Raw genomic sequence first — 16,268 nt, 5'->3', positions numbered from 1 at the left:
GCCAGGCCTAAGTGAGACAGTGATTTACTGCTTTCCTTTGTGAAAAGATGATGCAGGCTCATTATCTTGTGTTTCCTTTTGTTTACTCTTTGATAGCCAGAAGGTGTTGAAAAGGAAATGACCCAGAGTTTCCTTATCTGTACAAAAGGTAAAGGTAAGAAGTTATTTGAGGTGGTGGTGAATTAGTCCTAAAGAAAATTTATCAATGTGGTCAGTTTATTGTATAAATTTAGCAAAAAAAAAAAAAAAAAAAAAAAAAAATATATATATATATATATATATATATATATATATATATATATCTATATATATGTAGTTTTTTAGTTCACCTGTGGCATTGTTCTTCCTCAACCTGTTTTTCTTAATCTTATGTATGCTTGACTCCTTTTTATTATGATTGTCACATGGTTTTGGTCATTGAGAAATCAGGATTATGTTTACATAGCACATAATATAACCTTTGCTTTTGTACTCTTAGGATCAAATAATACATAGATATATCACTAATCCTCAATTGCCTTCTTTATGGGCCTCAGGAGTACTATTTTACCTGGATAATGGTGATCTGATTTTAATATTTAACCAGAATCTTCAACCTGTACTTTTTATATGGACTGTTTTAAATATCTTAGTCAGAAGTTTTTGCATTTTTACTTTTTGCATCTTTACTTTTTACTGAAATATGGCTTAGACACTAAACTCATGCCAAACGGGTGCTACTAAAAACACAGAAATATAGCATCTTCTGAAGATATTGCTAACTAAACTAGAGCAAACCCTTGATTTAATTTCATATAACAAGCAATTCATAAAATGAAAATAAATAATGAAATCGGTTTCTAATGTGTTTCTAAAATCTATTACTTATGAAAAGAAGTTTTCACATTATTTTTTATGGATGTTTTCTTTTTAGGTGCCAGAGCCTCTGAGGACATAGTTTTGGACCTGCCAAATAATGTAATAGAAGGCTCAGCCAGAGCCTTTGTCACTGTTGTGGGTAAATAGATTAAATTTTGTTTCATGATATTTGACAATCTTGGTTGAGGTGAATTTCCTAAAATAATAGAATGGAGAGATTTTCCTAAGCTATCAGTTAGAAGAAATTATTGTTTAGGTCTTCCCTTTTTTATTTCCATAGGGGCTGTAAAGGGATTATAATACCATTCCCAAACCATGTGTTGCCAAGAAACATTAGTTTTGGCAGATGATCAGGGGTTCTGGGATTTTCTAGTAGAAGGAGAAATCTGTTTTATGAAAGGAAAAGTTCTTGTCTATCATGAACACTCTTTGGAGAGAGAAAGATTACAGTTCATACTTCATAGGATCAGTTTCTCCAAAACAAACAAGCAAAACACACTTTCCTAACTTCCTATTTTCTCTGGTTAAAGAGATTTTCTGAAATATTTTTCACAGCTGAAATCCCTTTAATTCTATCTGTGTTAGTCAGTTTTTTGTCACCATGGCTAAAATACTTAACCAGGAACAACTTAGAGGAAAAGTTTATTTGGAGCTCACAGTTTGAGAGGTTTCAGCCTATAGACTGCTGATTTCATTGCTCTGGGTGAGGCAGAACATCATGGTGGAAGCTATGGTGGAAGAATTAGGCTCACTTCATGGTAGCAGAACCAGAGAGTGAAGAGGGGAAGGGAAGACATGACAAATGCATCCTGCCAGGGCATATTTCCAGGGACATACCTCCTCCACGTATGCTTCACCTGCCCACATTTACCAGTCTCTTTAAACTAACATGGACTGATTAGGTTACAGCTCATAAGCCAATCATCTTGCCTCTGAATATTCCTGTATTAACACAGGAGCTTTGGGGGATACCACATATACAAACCATAGCATTTCTCTTCATATCCATCTACCTGGAATTACTTTATAAAAATTTTCCTTGTTTCTGCATTTTACACTCAAAGTGATTTTCTAATTCCCCTATGCCTTTTTTAATATTTATTTTTTAGTTGTAGTTGGACACAATATCTTTATTTTATTTATTTATATGTGGTGCTGAGGATCAAACCCAGGGCCTTGCATGTGCTAGGCAAGCACTCTACTGATGAGCCACAATCCAAGCCCTTCCCCTATGCCTTTTTAATCTTTGGCTATTCATGCTGAGATGGCAAGAATAATTGATAGGACTTTCTGTTTTTCCTGTTTCCACAGGTGACATTCTAGGAGTTGCAAAGCAGAATCTGGATAATCTTGTCCAAGTGCCTTATGAATCTGGAGAGCAGAATATTGCCCTTCTATCTTCTAATACCTATGTCCTTGACTACCTGAAATTTACTGAACAATTAACAGAGGAATTTAAATCTAAAACTTTCTTTCTCTTATCTAATGGTAAGATGACTTAGGCAATTTCTGCCCGTAGTTAGTCAAATTGATTGCTAATAACATCAAGAAGTCATAAAGCTGTAATTATACACTTGTCTGGTAGAGCAAAAGTGAACATGAGTCTAGCCAGTCTGAGTCTTAGGTTTGTTTTCTCTTTGACTTCAAAATTTGTGTGGGCATTTAGCTTCATAATTTAGTGCTGTAAAGATTCAGATTATAAATTAATTTATTTTAATGCCAAATGTTTTGACAGATTACCTTGTTTATTGTTGTTAATAATAGATGTAAATGATTTATATTTCATCTCCTGGATTTGCTTTCCAGTTGTGTTTAATTGTAGTATTGAGATTTGTATGTAGAAAGGGGCATATAATGTGATATTAAGGAAGCATGTGCTATAAAGGAAAAATCCAAGAGCAAAATGTCTTTGTTTTGTTTGTTTTTTTCAGAAAGGTAAAACTAAATAAAGTAAAATCATCTTTAAGGGAAAAGTATGGATTAGTAAGCAAAATGATGAGACAGTTATTAAGCTAGGCATTTTTCCCAGGAGACTTATTTGCCATAAAAATGCATAGGAAATAAGTTATTTATTCCCCATATGGATAGAGTATCCAACTGTCAGAAATTAAAATCAGAAGTATTCATCATTCTAGTAATTTTTGTGTAACATCAAAACTCAGGGAATGCGCTATACCCTTCTTTTTCTTGTATCTTCCTTAGGTTAAAAATAATGTCCTACTACATTGTATTTTAGGTTATCAAAAGCAATTGTCTTTTAGAAACTCTGATGGTTCATATAGTTTGTTTTGGCAGTGGAATCGGAAAGGAAGCATATGGTGAGACAACAATTTTATTTTTTATAATATAGGAATTATCTGAGGAGGGCTTAAAAGGAGGCTAAGGAGGATTGAGTTCAGTGTAGTTTTTCCAGCAAAGTAGATTTCAAAGTAAATTTACATAGAAGAATCAGATAAAACCAAATTATTTGATTATTCTAATTCTCATTTGACAATTTGCCTGTAGTCTCATATAATTTGCTTAACAGCTTGATCATTTCATGACAATCTCTATGTTTATACAGTTGGCTAACTTCATGGAAAATGGCACCTTCTACTCTACATTTCTCAGCATTCCATTTAGATTTAGGAAAGTGACCCTGATGTCGGCAGTTTTGTCTCCATGTACATACAATCTAACAGACTGTATGGCAAGACCTTTGAACTTAAACAGGCTAAAAACTACCTGCTCTAACTTATACAGATTGTTTTTCATAATATTTTAGTAACACCAAAGAAATAGCCACTATCAATCAACATTGGTTGCCCTCAATATTAGACAAGGTGAACGCATCCATCACCCAAAGGGAACAGCAGTGATGAGTTGGCTGGGGAGCTGACATCATCGTTTGTGTTTTTATCCAACTTTTGCTTTGGCCGTCCACATTACAGGCTCACTGCCCTTACTTTTAAGACATTGGAGAAAATGAAAGAATGTGTATTTATTGATGAAACAGTTCAAAAGCAGAGTTTAATCTGGCTTTCAAGCAAACAGAAAAGCAATGGCTGCTTTGAAAATGATGACAAGCTTTTCAACAAAAAGGTGAGGAACTAATAGCAGAGACATTCCTTGTTCCTCTGCCTACCTGTTCCTTCTCGTACCTCTGGCCTATTGTATCTGGAATAAGATCACTTGGTGGGGGAATGTTATGCCTTCTGAATGGTCTGTAGTCACAGGCCTGTGGTGTCCTGGTCAACAGCATGGTTCCTGTTGTATGCACGTTTAACCATAACCAGGATACAACTCTTCCCAAATTTCGCATACATTATAAAGTCCTTAGTCCTTCCATTGTCAATCCTTTGCTGTAAACAAATTGAAAAGAGGATAGAGAGGAAGAGAAGAAAACTTAGAGAGCAAATCTCAATAAATTTGGAGCCAAAGAATATTTTAAAGGAAAGGGAGAGCTTTGAGAGTATGAGAAATGTAAATTTGTACCTATTCATGGGATCAAGAAATCTCAGGGGACAGTATTGAGTAATTATCATTGTTTCAGTGAGGAAGACTATTCTAATACCCTCTCAAGGAAGTATGAATTGGTCAAATACCTATAATATAAATGAGGTGAAGTGTGTCCTTGGCAGGACTCACTTTTTGCCCTTTCCTGCCCACATTTAGGTAAATCACTAAGCATTCTTCCTTCCTTCATATTTCTGTTCTTTGAAGATAGCTATCCATCTCTTCCCCATCATGTGTCTCCTCTGAACTTTGTTTCCCTTTGGATGCTTGAAATCTCCTACCCTGATATGTTAGCATAACCTAATAGCTCCTAAAAAAATTTCCTGGGCTTTTCCTCTGTAACATTACTAATAACCACTTTTACTTTGGGAGTGAGGACTATAAATTTAATCATTACAAAATATGGATGAATAGTAACTCCTTATGAAATAGGACAGAAGAGTCTGGACACCCAATGAATTTTCAGGAAGCAGGTTTATTGGCTGTAGCTGGCCAGTCAAGAGTATGACTCATGCCTGAATTCTCCTCTACACCAAGAGTCTAGAAATTCTTGGAACTTTATACCTGTTGAATCCCAACACAAAGAAAAGACCACCAACTCCAATTTTTAATCAAATTAAAGCAAACTTGTATTTGTGTACACAAAGGGAGCTGATCAGCAGCTGTATCCCCTAACACAGGCTGGAAACCAGCCCCCAGCTCTCCAGGAACGAGGTTTTATAGCTCAAAAAGTTGCAAAGGTAGGTGCTTGAGAACTTACAGATAACAGGATTTTGACAAACATAATATAAAGACAGATAGTAGGTTCATGATCTACAAGGCATGATATTTCAAGGTAGGGAGTAAATTCAGATTCCAACATCAGAATTTATGAGACACTGCTGAAGTTTCAGAAAGATCTGTTATCTGGTCAGGGGGGGCTAGGATTTATGAGGCACCACTAAGGTTTTATAGAGAGGGTTGTTTCCTGGGCAGGGAAAACCAGGCATTGGTGAGTTCAAGGCATGGGCAGGAATTCCAAACAAGTTTAGAAATCGCAGTAATTTATAGTAAAAGAGAAATTAACTTTTCAGGATTTTGTGACGAGATGGCTCCCAATCTTAAGATGGAATTAGGCCAGGTTCATCAATACCCAGTTCAAAATTCTTTGAACTTTATGCATTGGTGTTTTACATTTTTGTGGAAGTCTACATAAAATAACTTTTTTATTTTGAGTTCTCAGAAAGTGCTTTTTAGGCCAGACAGAGGTTTTAAAGTTTTTACCAAGAAAACAGAGAAATATACTTTTGTGTCACAAGCTAGACTCTAAATTTGTCATACCTTTTGTGTGCAAACCTGGCTTTTTATAAGAAAGAGGAAGCTTCAAACCACAATTCCCTTTACAGACATTTTGCTGATACTATTTGTAAAAATCTTTCTGACAAAAGGAGAAGCTTAATTATGGTCAGGGTCTTTTCGGCGGGGGTACCTGGTCTACTTCACTTATTGGTATTTAACTTCTTCTTTTTTTTAATGGTGCTTGGAATTGAACTCAAGGCACTGTGCACACAAGACAAGCACTCTACCAACTGAGCTATATTCCCAACCTGGTATTTAACTTTAATGCAGTTTATTTTATATAACCCTCTTTAAGTTACTCCAGGACCCTTAGGAGAAGAGTTATTGTTTCTATGTAGAAAAATCAATGACTTTTTAATGTTCTCTTTTAAACCACCTTCTCCACATCTTTCTTCTTATTGGATGTGTTAGTGATCACTGCTTCTATTTGTGTGATCTTACCCAATCCATTCTCTATGCAGTATAGCTGGCCCTCTGTATCCAAGAGCTCCACATGTGTGGATTCAACCAGCCTAGGATTAAAAGTCTCTGGAGCGGGATGAAGGATTACTTCTGTATTGAACATGTACTAACTTTTTCCCATGTCATTATTCCCCAAACAATATAAGAGCTATTTATAGCAATGTAGAGCAATTTAGTATAGCAATTATATCATATTAGGTATTGTAAATATTTTAGAGATGATTTACATCATACAGAACCTGGTCATCCAGGGTTTTTTTTTTTTTTTTTTTTTTGGTATCTGCAGTGCATCCTGGAACCAATTCCCCATGGATACATAGGGATGACTGCAATAAAGTGTGTGTGTGTGGGGGGTAGATTATGAGAAAGAAAGATGCAAGAGAAAAATAAAAATGTGGCAGAAGAATGGTGATACCACTTAACTATAATTTAAATGTACTGCTAATCACATCTTACTTTGGTGTCCACCCTGTGCTATTTTTGCACCTTGAAAACTTTGTTCTTCAGAAATATTACTTTTCTGAAGAAAAAATACTTCTTTTTTTCTTAGATAAAAATGAGAGTTTTGTATTAGATCATTGGAACTCAAATGCCAGTCTGAATGCTATTTGCATCAGAATCACTACAGTACCCATTACAACTTATTTCCCTCAGCACCCATTACAATTCATATTTCTGAGTTTTTTAATTATAATCTCTTGTGTGGATGCTAGCTTATTTAATGCTTGAGTTTCTTAGGGAACTTTTATACACAGTGAATTGCAAATTACTTGATTTATAGTTTTTTGATTTTTTTAGTTTTATATTGTAAGACTCTACCTGACAACTGTTACCTCCTAATAATTTTGCATAGAGTTTTCAGTGACTTTCTATTTTACCCTATTACAAATTCTTTATTTGCTCTTTTCAAATTAATGCCAAATAGTGTCAAATAGAGTCATATGAGTTTCTTGGAGTTCCTGCTTAATACCAGGCCACATAAATATCAGATATGCATTAAATATATTTAAAATTGTTAAGTTTTATTTAATCATTACGTTGGATATTAATTGATTCCTGTTCAGATAGAATGGATATTAATTAGCAAGTTTAAAGTTTTTACATGTTTTGGTTTGAGGTTATAGTTTAGTGGTAGAACACTTGCCTAGCATATGAACCCTTGGGTTTGATCACCAGCATTGTGCGTGCATGCACACATGCACACACACACACACACACACACACACACAATTGCATGTGTTCAAGTATTTTATGAAAAAAGGATATTTGTGATATTTGTCCTGGTATTTCTTTCCACTTAGTTTCACTGCAGAAGAATAGCTGGGTTTTGGTTGTCTACTGTCTTATGTGACTCACTGTTGTCCTTTTTAGGGTGGCGATGAAGAGGACATTTTACTCACTGCATATATCCTTGGAGCGCTCCTTGAAGCTGGGCTCAGTGCCACTGTATGAATTCCCATCAACTTCCAGTTTCAGCATCTGAATGCACATTAAATAGACTCTAGATTAAGAGTGGTTCAAAATTCTTGGAGGAAAACTGCCATATTCTTATTACCTAAATTTTGTTTCTCACATAGTAATAATAACATTACAAATGTATTTCAGTGATACTTTTGAAGTGTATTACTTTTAAGTATATATGAATCAGTTTACATGCAAAATATATTTCAAAGATTACACACATATTATATATTATAATATATAATATATATATGTATATATATGTATATATATATATATATATATATATATATAATGAACAATGACTAGTTTAAATATCCAGCAAGCTTATACAATGTTGAGAATCATTGTAAAATATGTTTTTCCTCACTAGTTTCCTGTTCTGCACAATGGGCTCTTTTGCCTAGAGGAAGCATTGGAAAGCGGTGTCTCTAATGGCCATACTCAGGCAATCCTAGCTTACGCTTTTGCATTAGCTGGAAAAGAAGAGAAAGTGGAAGCCTTATTCCAGATCCTGGATCAATCTGCTGTAAAAATAAGTAAGTCATAACATTCAATTTTGCTATAGGAGATGATCTTTAAAACAACATGATGTAACTTAATACACAATCATTTCCTAACCCTGTCTTCACTAGAATGTTCCCACTCCTCTTAAGAAATTCAACTGTTTCCCTTTTTCTTTAAAGAATACTGTGTATTTTAGATTCCCCTCTTTCTCTTTTCTGTTAGATTCCTCTCAAATGAGTATAGTAATGTAAACCAGGCACAGCAACCATGTTATATACAATATCTTCTTCTGTTTTATTGTTTTGTTTTGGTTTTGGTTTAGTTTTAGCAGTTCTTGAGAGGAAACCCAGGGCCCCATGCATTATAGGCTAGTAATGTACCACTGAAACACATCAATAATCCATACTTATGAAACTTAAGCACATACCACTTTTGCCCTTACATAGTTGCTCTTTGGAGTTATATTATTTTTCTAGAGCTATTAAACAAAAGACCACAGTGACTTAAACAACATAAAATTATTTACTCACAGTTCTGAAGAGCAGAAGTCTAAGATGAAAAAGTCAATAGGTATAATTTTTTTTTTTTTACTTTAACTGGGCATCTCCTCCCTGTCTTCACCTGGTTTTTCCTTTGAGTATAAGAATTCCTGGAGTTCCTTCTATGTCTCCAAATTTCTTATAAGAACATCAGATTAAATTTAACCCCACCCTAATGAACTCATTTGAACTTTATCTCTTCAAAGATCTCATATTCAATCACATTCTGAGATCCCAGGAGTTAAGACTTCAGTAGACGAATTTTAAGGAGGTATAACTCAACTCATAACAGAGGCCAAAAATGGAATTTCCCCCTCCTTATCTATAAGTTCATAGGAACTTGTTTTTCAGACTATGTGAAAATTCATCCTTTTTCTCAGATAATGTGATATATTGGGAAAGAGAAAAGAAACCCAACACAGAAGAATCCCCATCCTATACTCCTTGGGCACATTCTGGGGACAATGAGAAGACTTGCTATGTGCTGTTGGCTGTCATTTCCTGGAAAACTCAGGACCTCAGCTATGCTAGTAAGATTGTGCAGTGGCTGGCTCAACAGATGAACTCCCATGGTGGCTTCTCTTCCAGCCAGGTGATTGATGTGGGCCTGCCATTTATAACAAAAATGCAGAAGATGATATGCCATAAAAATCTAGATAGCAAAGATATTCACCAAAATTTACCTTCTAAGATGAAGAACATTAGATAATATATAAATCATCTTAGTCAACAATTATTTATGGGACAGTTATTGTACATCAGATACTCTATTAGGAAATCTGTATAAACAAATGAATAAAATGAGGCTCCATATGTAGAAATTTACACTAGTTTACAGCTCCAATTTAAACAGTAAAAGCAGAATGCAAGTCTAGAAATAATTTCTACTACAAGCACCAGAATCTCAGTACATTAGATATCTGATGACCCTGTAGTCAAAGTATATATCTGTGAAGAAGAAAGATTTCTTTCTAATTCTGTGCTCTAAACATTGAAAAAAGTAAATGATAAGAGTGGATAACAGGAGAAATCCATAACCATAAAAATAATGATTTCTTTCTTTCCCTAGTGGAGAAAAATGAAACTTCAAGGAAATATGATTTATTTATACACGAAAAATGTTCATTTCCCTCCTATTTTAGTCTCAGTGTGTCATTAAAACCTTAGGCAGAGATTATATGTATAAATAAAATTATATCTATTATATTAAATATCATTTAAAATCTTTTAGAAAACTAAAATCAAATTAAGTTTTCTTGAAGACTGTCAAATGGCAACTACTTATACAAGTAAATATATTTTTTTAATTGTTCAGGATATTGCTTCTTGATGTTCTGTTGACTGTTTTAGGGATATTTATATGAATTGATTGAAGATTTACAAATGATGACTAATATTGCCTCATAACAGAACTTGGGTCATTGCTTGTACTATTTCTGTGCAGGACACCATAGTCTGCCTTCTTGCCATAACTCGCTACATGAAATTAACCTTCTCTAGTGATCAAAACACCATCACCTTTAGAAGTCAACAATCCAATGAGATTTTCCAGATCAACAATGATAACCGCCTACTGGTTCAACATTTAGAACTAACAAAAGCACATGGACAATACACAGTAGATGTGGAAGGACACGGCTGCACATTTATCCAGGTAATAGAAATCAACCTAAGAAGACATAGAAAAATGTTTACCAGTGAATTGGCATCAGACCAATTGTTCAATTGTATATGAAGGGTTATTTTGCCATTTTGTATTATTTTGTGATATCTCTATTCTTGCTCTCATACATGTTTTCTAATTAATAGCAGAAAATACAAGTTATTTTATGAAGAATCACTCACTTATTTTTATGAGTTCATTTTAGCTATATATACTATTAGGGTTCATTTTGACATGATTCTAAAACCAAGGAATATATTTTGCTCTAATTAAGTTTCTAGTACTCAATACATTGTGATGGTTCCAATTTTCACTCTTCCAGTGATATAAACCCAACTCCAATTTCCAATCATGCAAAAGATGCTGTGACATATTAATAAAAAATGTATAACAGTTTGTCTTAGTATGTATGTACATGTCAGTAAGTTCTCTGGGAGGCATACTGTGGAACAAATATTCAGAATTATAGGACATTTATCTTTATTTAACTAAATTATTAATTATTAATCTTTATTTTAACTAAAACATATCAGCACTCTCTACATGAGTCTAGAGACTCACCCAGGTTCATAAACAGTGGTGTCATCTAGCCTTCTAGTTTTGTTAGTCTTTTGGCTATGAGAAGCAAATATATTGTAATTTAAATTTGCATTTATTTGATTATTTATGGTTATGAATATTTCTTTTTTATTTTGTTGGTTCTTTTTAGTGTACTCACTGTTAAGTCTAGCTGGCTAGCAAAAGTTTCTTGAGGAATATTGCCATTAGAAAGTATTCTGCCTTCAATAAATTTTGTTGTTAAAAATTTTATGTCTGGGGGCTGCTGCTGTAGCTCAGTGGTAGAGCATTTGCTTAGCATGTGTGAGGCACTGGATTCGATCCTTAGCACCACATAAAAATAAATAAATAAAATAAAAGATCCATCTACAACTACAAAACATTTTTAAAAATTCTATGTCTGACGAAAACTAAACCTGATTCCTTGATGATAAGTATATCAAATGCATTAATAATAGGTTTAGAGAACAGTTCCTTCCATTCTTAATACAGGATGAATTTTCTCATGATGTGTCATCCTTTCTAGGCAACCCTCAAGTATAATGTGCCACTTCCTAAGGAAGCTTCTGGATTTTCCCTTTCCTTGAACATAGTAAAGAATAACTCCTCAGATATATTCCAGGCTAATTTTGATCTTACAGTGACTTTCAAGTAAGTGTTGCATTTTGATGTCAGCTCCCAGGTTGGATAATAGTAATGTATAAAAAACAATTAAATAGAAGAGAAATAACAAAATATAAATGATGCTACCTGAGATAAGTTCACATGGTAGTGGTGGTGATAGTTCTGCAGAACAGTCACTTGCCAGCTTTGTGTGCAGACACCACCATTTAGTACATCTTTAGCTAAATCAGAGCTAAGATTATGCAAGTACAGTTTGTACTCTGTGCAAATAAAAATGGAATATTTCACCATGCTGATATTAACAGCAATGCTTTTATTTATTTGGTGTGTGTGTGTGTGTAATTACTTCTAATTTGGTACAATGGAGACAGTGTATTTTCTTCTCAAGACAGGTATAGGTGGCCCTACAGTGGAAATTCCACAAATTATATTTTATACCTAGAAGAGCCAAATATTAGATTTCTACTTTTTAGAATGGAAAAAAATCATCTTGAATTCAAATATGATTTATAGACACTAGAGAGTTTTATCATAAGTTAATGTCGAGAAAAATTATTTGGGGAGAGTGTACCTAGGATTTATAAATGAAAAATCTCTTGAATACCACAGCCATGGAGTAAATACATTGTGGAACTCTTAACTTTATGTCCCATTAATGCTTTCCAGAGGCAGAAACAGGTCTAGAATATGTGAGGGCATATGTGTACCAGAATACTGTCCTTCAAACTAAGATCTCTTCTACATGTTGTGCCCATCTAAGGTTAGCATGAGTATAAGTAATATAAGTGTATAAGCTTTACTTATAAGTTTTGGCATTAAGATCTCAGCTGAACTTAAGAGCAGTGTTTAGGGAGAGTTTAGATCTAGATACTTTCTTATAGCTCTGGATTATGTTGGTTTGTATCATCTCATCTATTATCACTCTGGTTGTACCAATTTTCAGATGTTTGAGGATAAATTTTCTAAGGTCTTTCTTCTTTAGCTTTTGCCTTTCCTCCAGACTTTTAGCCTATCAGTATTTATCCATCTTCCCCCTTTACTATGAATTAAGTCACATTTCTAAACTGATGTCTAAACTAATGTTGTAATTGTTTTTAAATTTAAGATATACTGGAATTCACAATAACTCCATTATGGTCCTTGTGGATGTAAAGATGCTATCAGGATTTACTCCCATCCTGACATCCATTCAAGAGGTAAACAGTTGAAATACAATCTTTTGGTACAGAGAAAATTATCCTTGTAAATAGATGAAATAAACCATTGGTTAGCAAACAAATCCATGTAATTTTTACTTAAACATCCTCTTTAGAGTCCACATTTGTATTTTTGCTGTAACATAACTAGAGGGATGATGTTTTCAATTTGGAGCAATTCACAGTCATTTTCCCCCCATGGCTCATAGTATATTTGTTTGGTTCCTATGTGTGCTTATATAAACACCTCATAAATAATAACCTGACAAAATAACAACATGAACATACAATTTGGGAATGCTTCCCTCTGTGTTCTAATATCTAACTCATCTTCCCTGCCACTTTCTTCTAAGCTTGAGAACAATGTCCAAGTAATGAAGACTGAAGTAAAAAATGACCATGTTCTTTTCTACATGGAAAATGTAAGTTCACAATAATTTCTTTGTTTCATGCCTTTTTTTGTTGTGTCTTCTGAAAGATTATTGGGTGTTTCTTTTTCATATAGACATAAATTAGAGAGTTTACAAAAAATATGAGATATTAAATATCCTGTCCAACTGATCCTCTTCTCCCTGTTAACTGTAAAGTTGTTTAATTCAAGCTTTCGTTACCTGAATAGATAGTTCTCAAGTTTAGAATCTTCACCTCCTCATTTTTCATTCCCAACAACATCTGACATAGTCTGGTTACTGAGTAGAGATATATTTTACTCAGATTTTTCACCACGGCAACTAAAAGATCCGACTAGAACAATTTTAAAGGAGGAAAGTTTAATTGGAGGTTCACGGTTTCAGATGTCTAAGTCCATGGAGAGCTGACTCCATCCCTCAGGGCTCAAGGTGAGGCAGAACATCATGGTGGAAAAATGTGGCAGGTTGAAGCAGCTTACATGGTGATCAGGAGGTAGAGAGATGGTCCACTCACCAGATACATACCCAAAGCCATGTCACAATTCCCACTTCCTCCACCCACACCCTACCATGTCAGTTACCAATCAGTTAATCTCTATTGGGGGATTAATTCATTGATTGGGTTAAGAATCTTATAACCCAATCATTTCTCCTCTGCACCTTCCTGCATTGTCTCACACCTGAGCTTTTGGGAGATACTCCACATCCAAAACATAACAAGATATAATTATTTCATCATTTGACTTCAATTCCAATGAAGGTGGAGATAATTTTTTAAATTCATTGAAATTGTATATATTTAAGGTGTACAGTGTGATGTTTCATATGTATTTGCTTAGTGAAGTGAATGTTATGATCAAATTAATTAACACAATATCTCTTTATATAATTACCTTTTTGTGAAGATAACACTTAAGATCTATTAGCAAATTTTGAGTATACAGCAGAGTATTATTGACTATTGATCTCATACTTTAGATCTTTATAACTTATTCATTCTATATAACTGAAACAGTACACCTTGATTCCCTGACAACTACCATTCTGCTTTCTGCATCTGGGAATTTAACTTTTTATATTTTACTTCTAAGTAAGATCATGCAGTATTATTTTCTTTATATGATTTATTTCACTTAGCATAATTTCCTTCAGGTTCATCAGTGTTGTCAAAATTGAAGATTTCTTTCCTTTCTAAGGCTAAATAATTTTCTTTTTTTAAAAAGAGAGAGTGAGAGAGGGAGAGAGAGAGAGAGAGAATTTTTTAATATTTATTTATTTATTTATTTATTTATTTTTTAGTTATCAGCTGACACAACATCTTTGTTTATATGTGGTACTGAGGATCGAACCCGGGCCGCACGCATGCCAGGCGAGCGCGCTACCACTTGAGCCACATCCCCAGCCCCACTAAATAATTTTCAATTTTGCATATGTACCATGGTTTCTTCATCTGTTCACAAACACTTAGGTTATTTTCAGATCTTGGTAATTGTGAACAGTGCTGCATTGAACATGGGAGTGCAAATCTTTCTTCAATATAATAATTCAGTTTCTTTTGAATGCATACTCAGAAGTGGGATTGCTGAATCATATAGTAGTTCTACTTTAACTTATTTAAAGAAACTTCAAATTATATCATGAATTTTAGAGCCCACCTTTCTATGTACACATCACTGTCACTCACATGAATATTCCTCTAACATTTTCAATTAAATTGCTTGCACCTCAATATAAACAATGGAACTGAAGGTGGTATACACTTTAACAATAGCTAGCTCATAGTTTTTGCTATTATGCAAGATAATGATCACACTAGATGTCTTTAATTGAGTAAATCACGAACAGCCTCGTGTTAAATTTCTCAGTAATTTCTTTTTCAGACATGTTAAGATGTATTTATCATTGTTTCTTTCTAGGTTCCTGGTATAGTAAAAAGTTTTACTTTTTCTGTTGAGCAAAGCAACCTCGTATATAACATTCAACCTGCACCTGTCATGGTCTATAATTATTATGAAAAAGGTAGGAAATCTAACATTCTATGAGCTATGGGAGCTTTCCAAAGTCATCCTCTGTCTTGAAAAACTAAACAATGGATGGTTTTACATTGTATGATGATTATTATTACTCTGTGATATATTCCTGATTAGCCTATTTTCCAGTTACTGGAGTTTTTCAACACTTTATTTGTGATATAATGTGAAAAGACTCCCCTTTAACTTGAAATACAAACCATGCTAAGATTCTAAGTCTTTCTTGTTTTTGTCATTGTTGTTGATTCCAAGACTTACCCTTTCTTGCTACCTCAAAAGATTCACTTATGGGCGGGAGGGTGAACAATATTCTCAAGTGTTATAGGAGAATTTCAGTAGCTTATGTGCCAGAACAGTTTCTAATACATTGTAGAATCCATAAAACTCTTCCCTGAAAGGTTGATACTGTTACTTTCTTGTTAAATTGCATATGAAGTTTGTCAAAAAGTATTTTAACTCTGTCTCTGTCATTTGTGAATTGAATGCATTCTATCAAGTAACTTAGATTTTAGCAGAATATTTATGAATTTCTAAAATGGAGAAGTGACTGCTTCCCTTGAAAATTTATTGAAAGATTAAATATAACATGTTTATATTGTCTGACATAGTCTGATTATGGACAGTTGGAGTGTCAATATGGATGGATATTCCCTTTATTTTTCAGATGAATATGCCTTTAATTCTTACAACATCAATAACATTCCAGTTTTCTGATGAATCAAAGGTAAGGAAATAACCAAGATTATAGACTTGAAAGCATTCTTGGTAGAAAAGTGAAAATATAAAAATAGAACAATGTATCAAGCCAAGAGAAGTCTGTAGTACCTCATAAGAATTATGTACATATGTGTGCTACATCACTATTCTGATGTTCATTAAAACTTTCTCATATTGTCTAAAATAGCTTTAAGAAGTGTATAGCTATTTAAGTTTTTTTTTAAGCAACTTGTCATTTTTGTTTATAAGTTTGCAGGTCATTAAATCTATGTGCAAATATATTTGATATAATTCATGTATACATCCTATGTATTTATGTATATTTTCTGAACATGTATATATTAGTACATTTTTATGTCTATTTATTAACACAAAAATATATGCATATATGCATTTGTCTATTTCTTAAA

The 16,268-nt window shown here is 33.7% G+C and overlaps 1 protein-coding gene across 1 annotated transcript in view; it reads left to right on the top strand.

The window, feature by feature from the left end:
• The window catches only part of LOC143398357 (ovostatin homolog 2-like), a 41,474-nt gene extending 25,619 nt beyond the window's left edge, over positions 1 to 15,855 (top strand). The window contains exons 18-31 of the mRNA XM_077109259.1: positions 97 to 148; positions 914 to 997; positions 2,170 to 2,346; positions 3,095 to 3,176; positions 3,789 to 3,939; positions 7,525 to 7,599; positions 7,988 to 8,153; positions 9,041 to 9,252; positions 10,105 to 10,314; positions 11,408 to 11,532; positions 12,611 to 12,701; positions 13,055 to 13,123; positions 15,028 to 15,130; positions 15,806 to 15,855. Of these exons, the coding sequence (XP_076965374.1) occupies positions 97 to 148; positions 914 to 997; positions 2,170 to 2,346; positions 3,095 to 3,176; positions 3,789 to 3,939; positions 7,525 to 7,599; positions 7,988 to 8,153; positions 9,041 to 9,252; positions 10,105 to 10,314; positions 11,408 to 11,532; positions 12,611 to 12,701; positions 13,055 to 13,123; positions 15,028 to 15,130; positions 15,806 to 15,855 (1,647 nt within the window). The remainder of the gene's footprint in view (positions 1 to 96; positions 149 to 913; positions 998 to 2,169; positions 2,347 to 3,094; positions 3,177 to 3,788; positions 3,940 to 7,524; positions 7,600 to 7,987; positions 8,154 to 9,040; positions 9,253 to 10,104; positions 10,315 to 11,407; positions 11,533 to 12,610; positions 12,702 to 13,054; positions 13,124 to 15,027; positions 15,131 to 15,805) is intronic.
• Positions 15,856 to 16,268: the final 413 nt, after the last annotated feature.

This window comes from Callospermophilus lateralis, chromosome 4 (assembly GCF_048772815.1).
Source record: "Callospermophilus lateralis isolate mCalLat2 chromosome 4, mCalLat2.hap1, whole genome shotgun sequence".
Lineage (NCBI taxonomy): Eukaryota > Metazoa > Chordata > Mammalia > Rodentia > Sciuridae > Callospermophilus > Callospermophilus lateralis.
The sequence above is the reverse complement of the archived record's forward strand: the minus strand, read 5'-3'. Positions and strand labels throughout refer to the sequence as shown.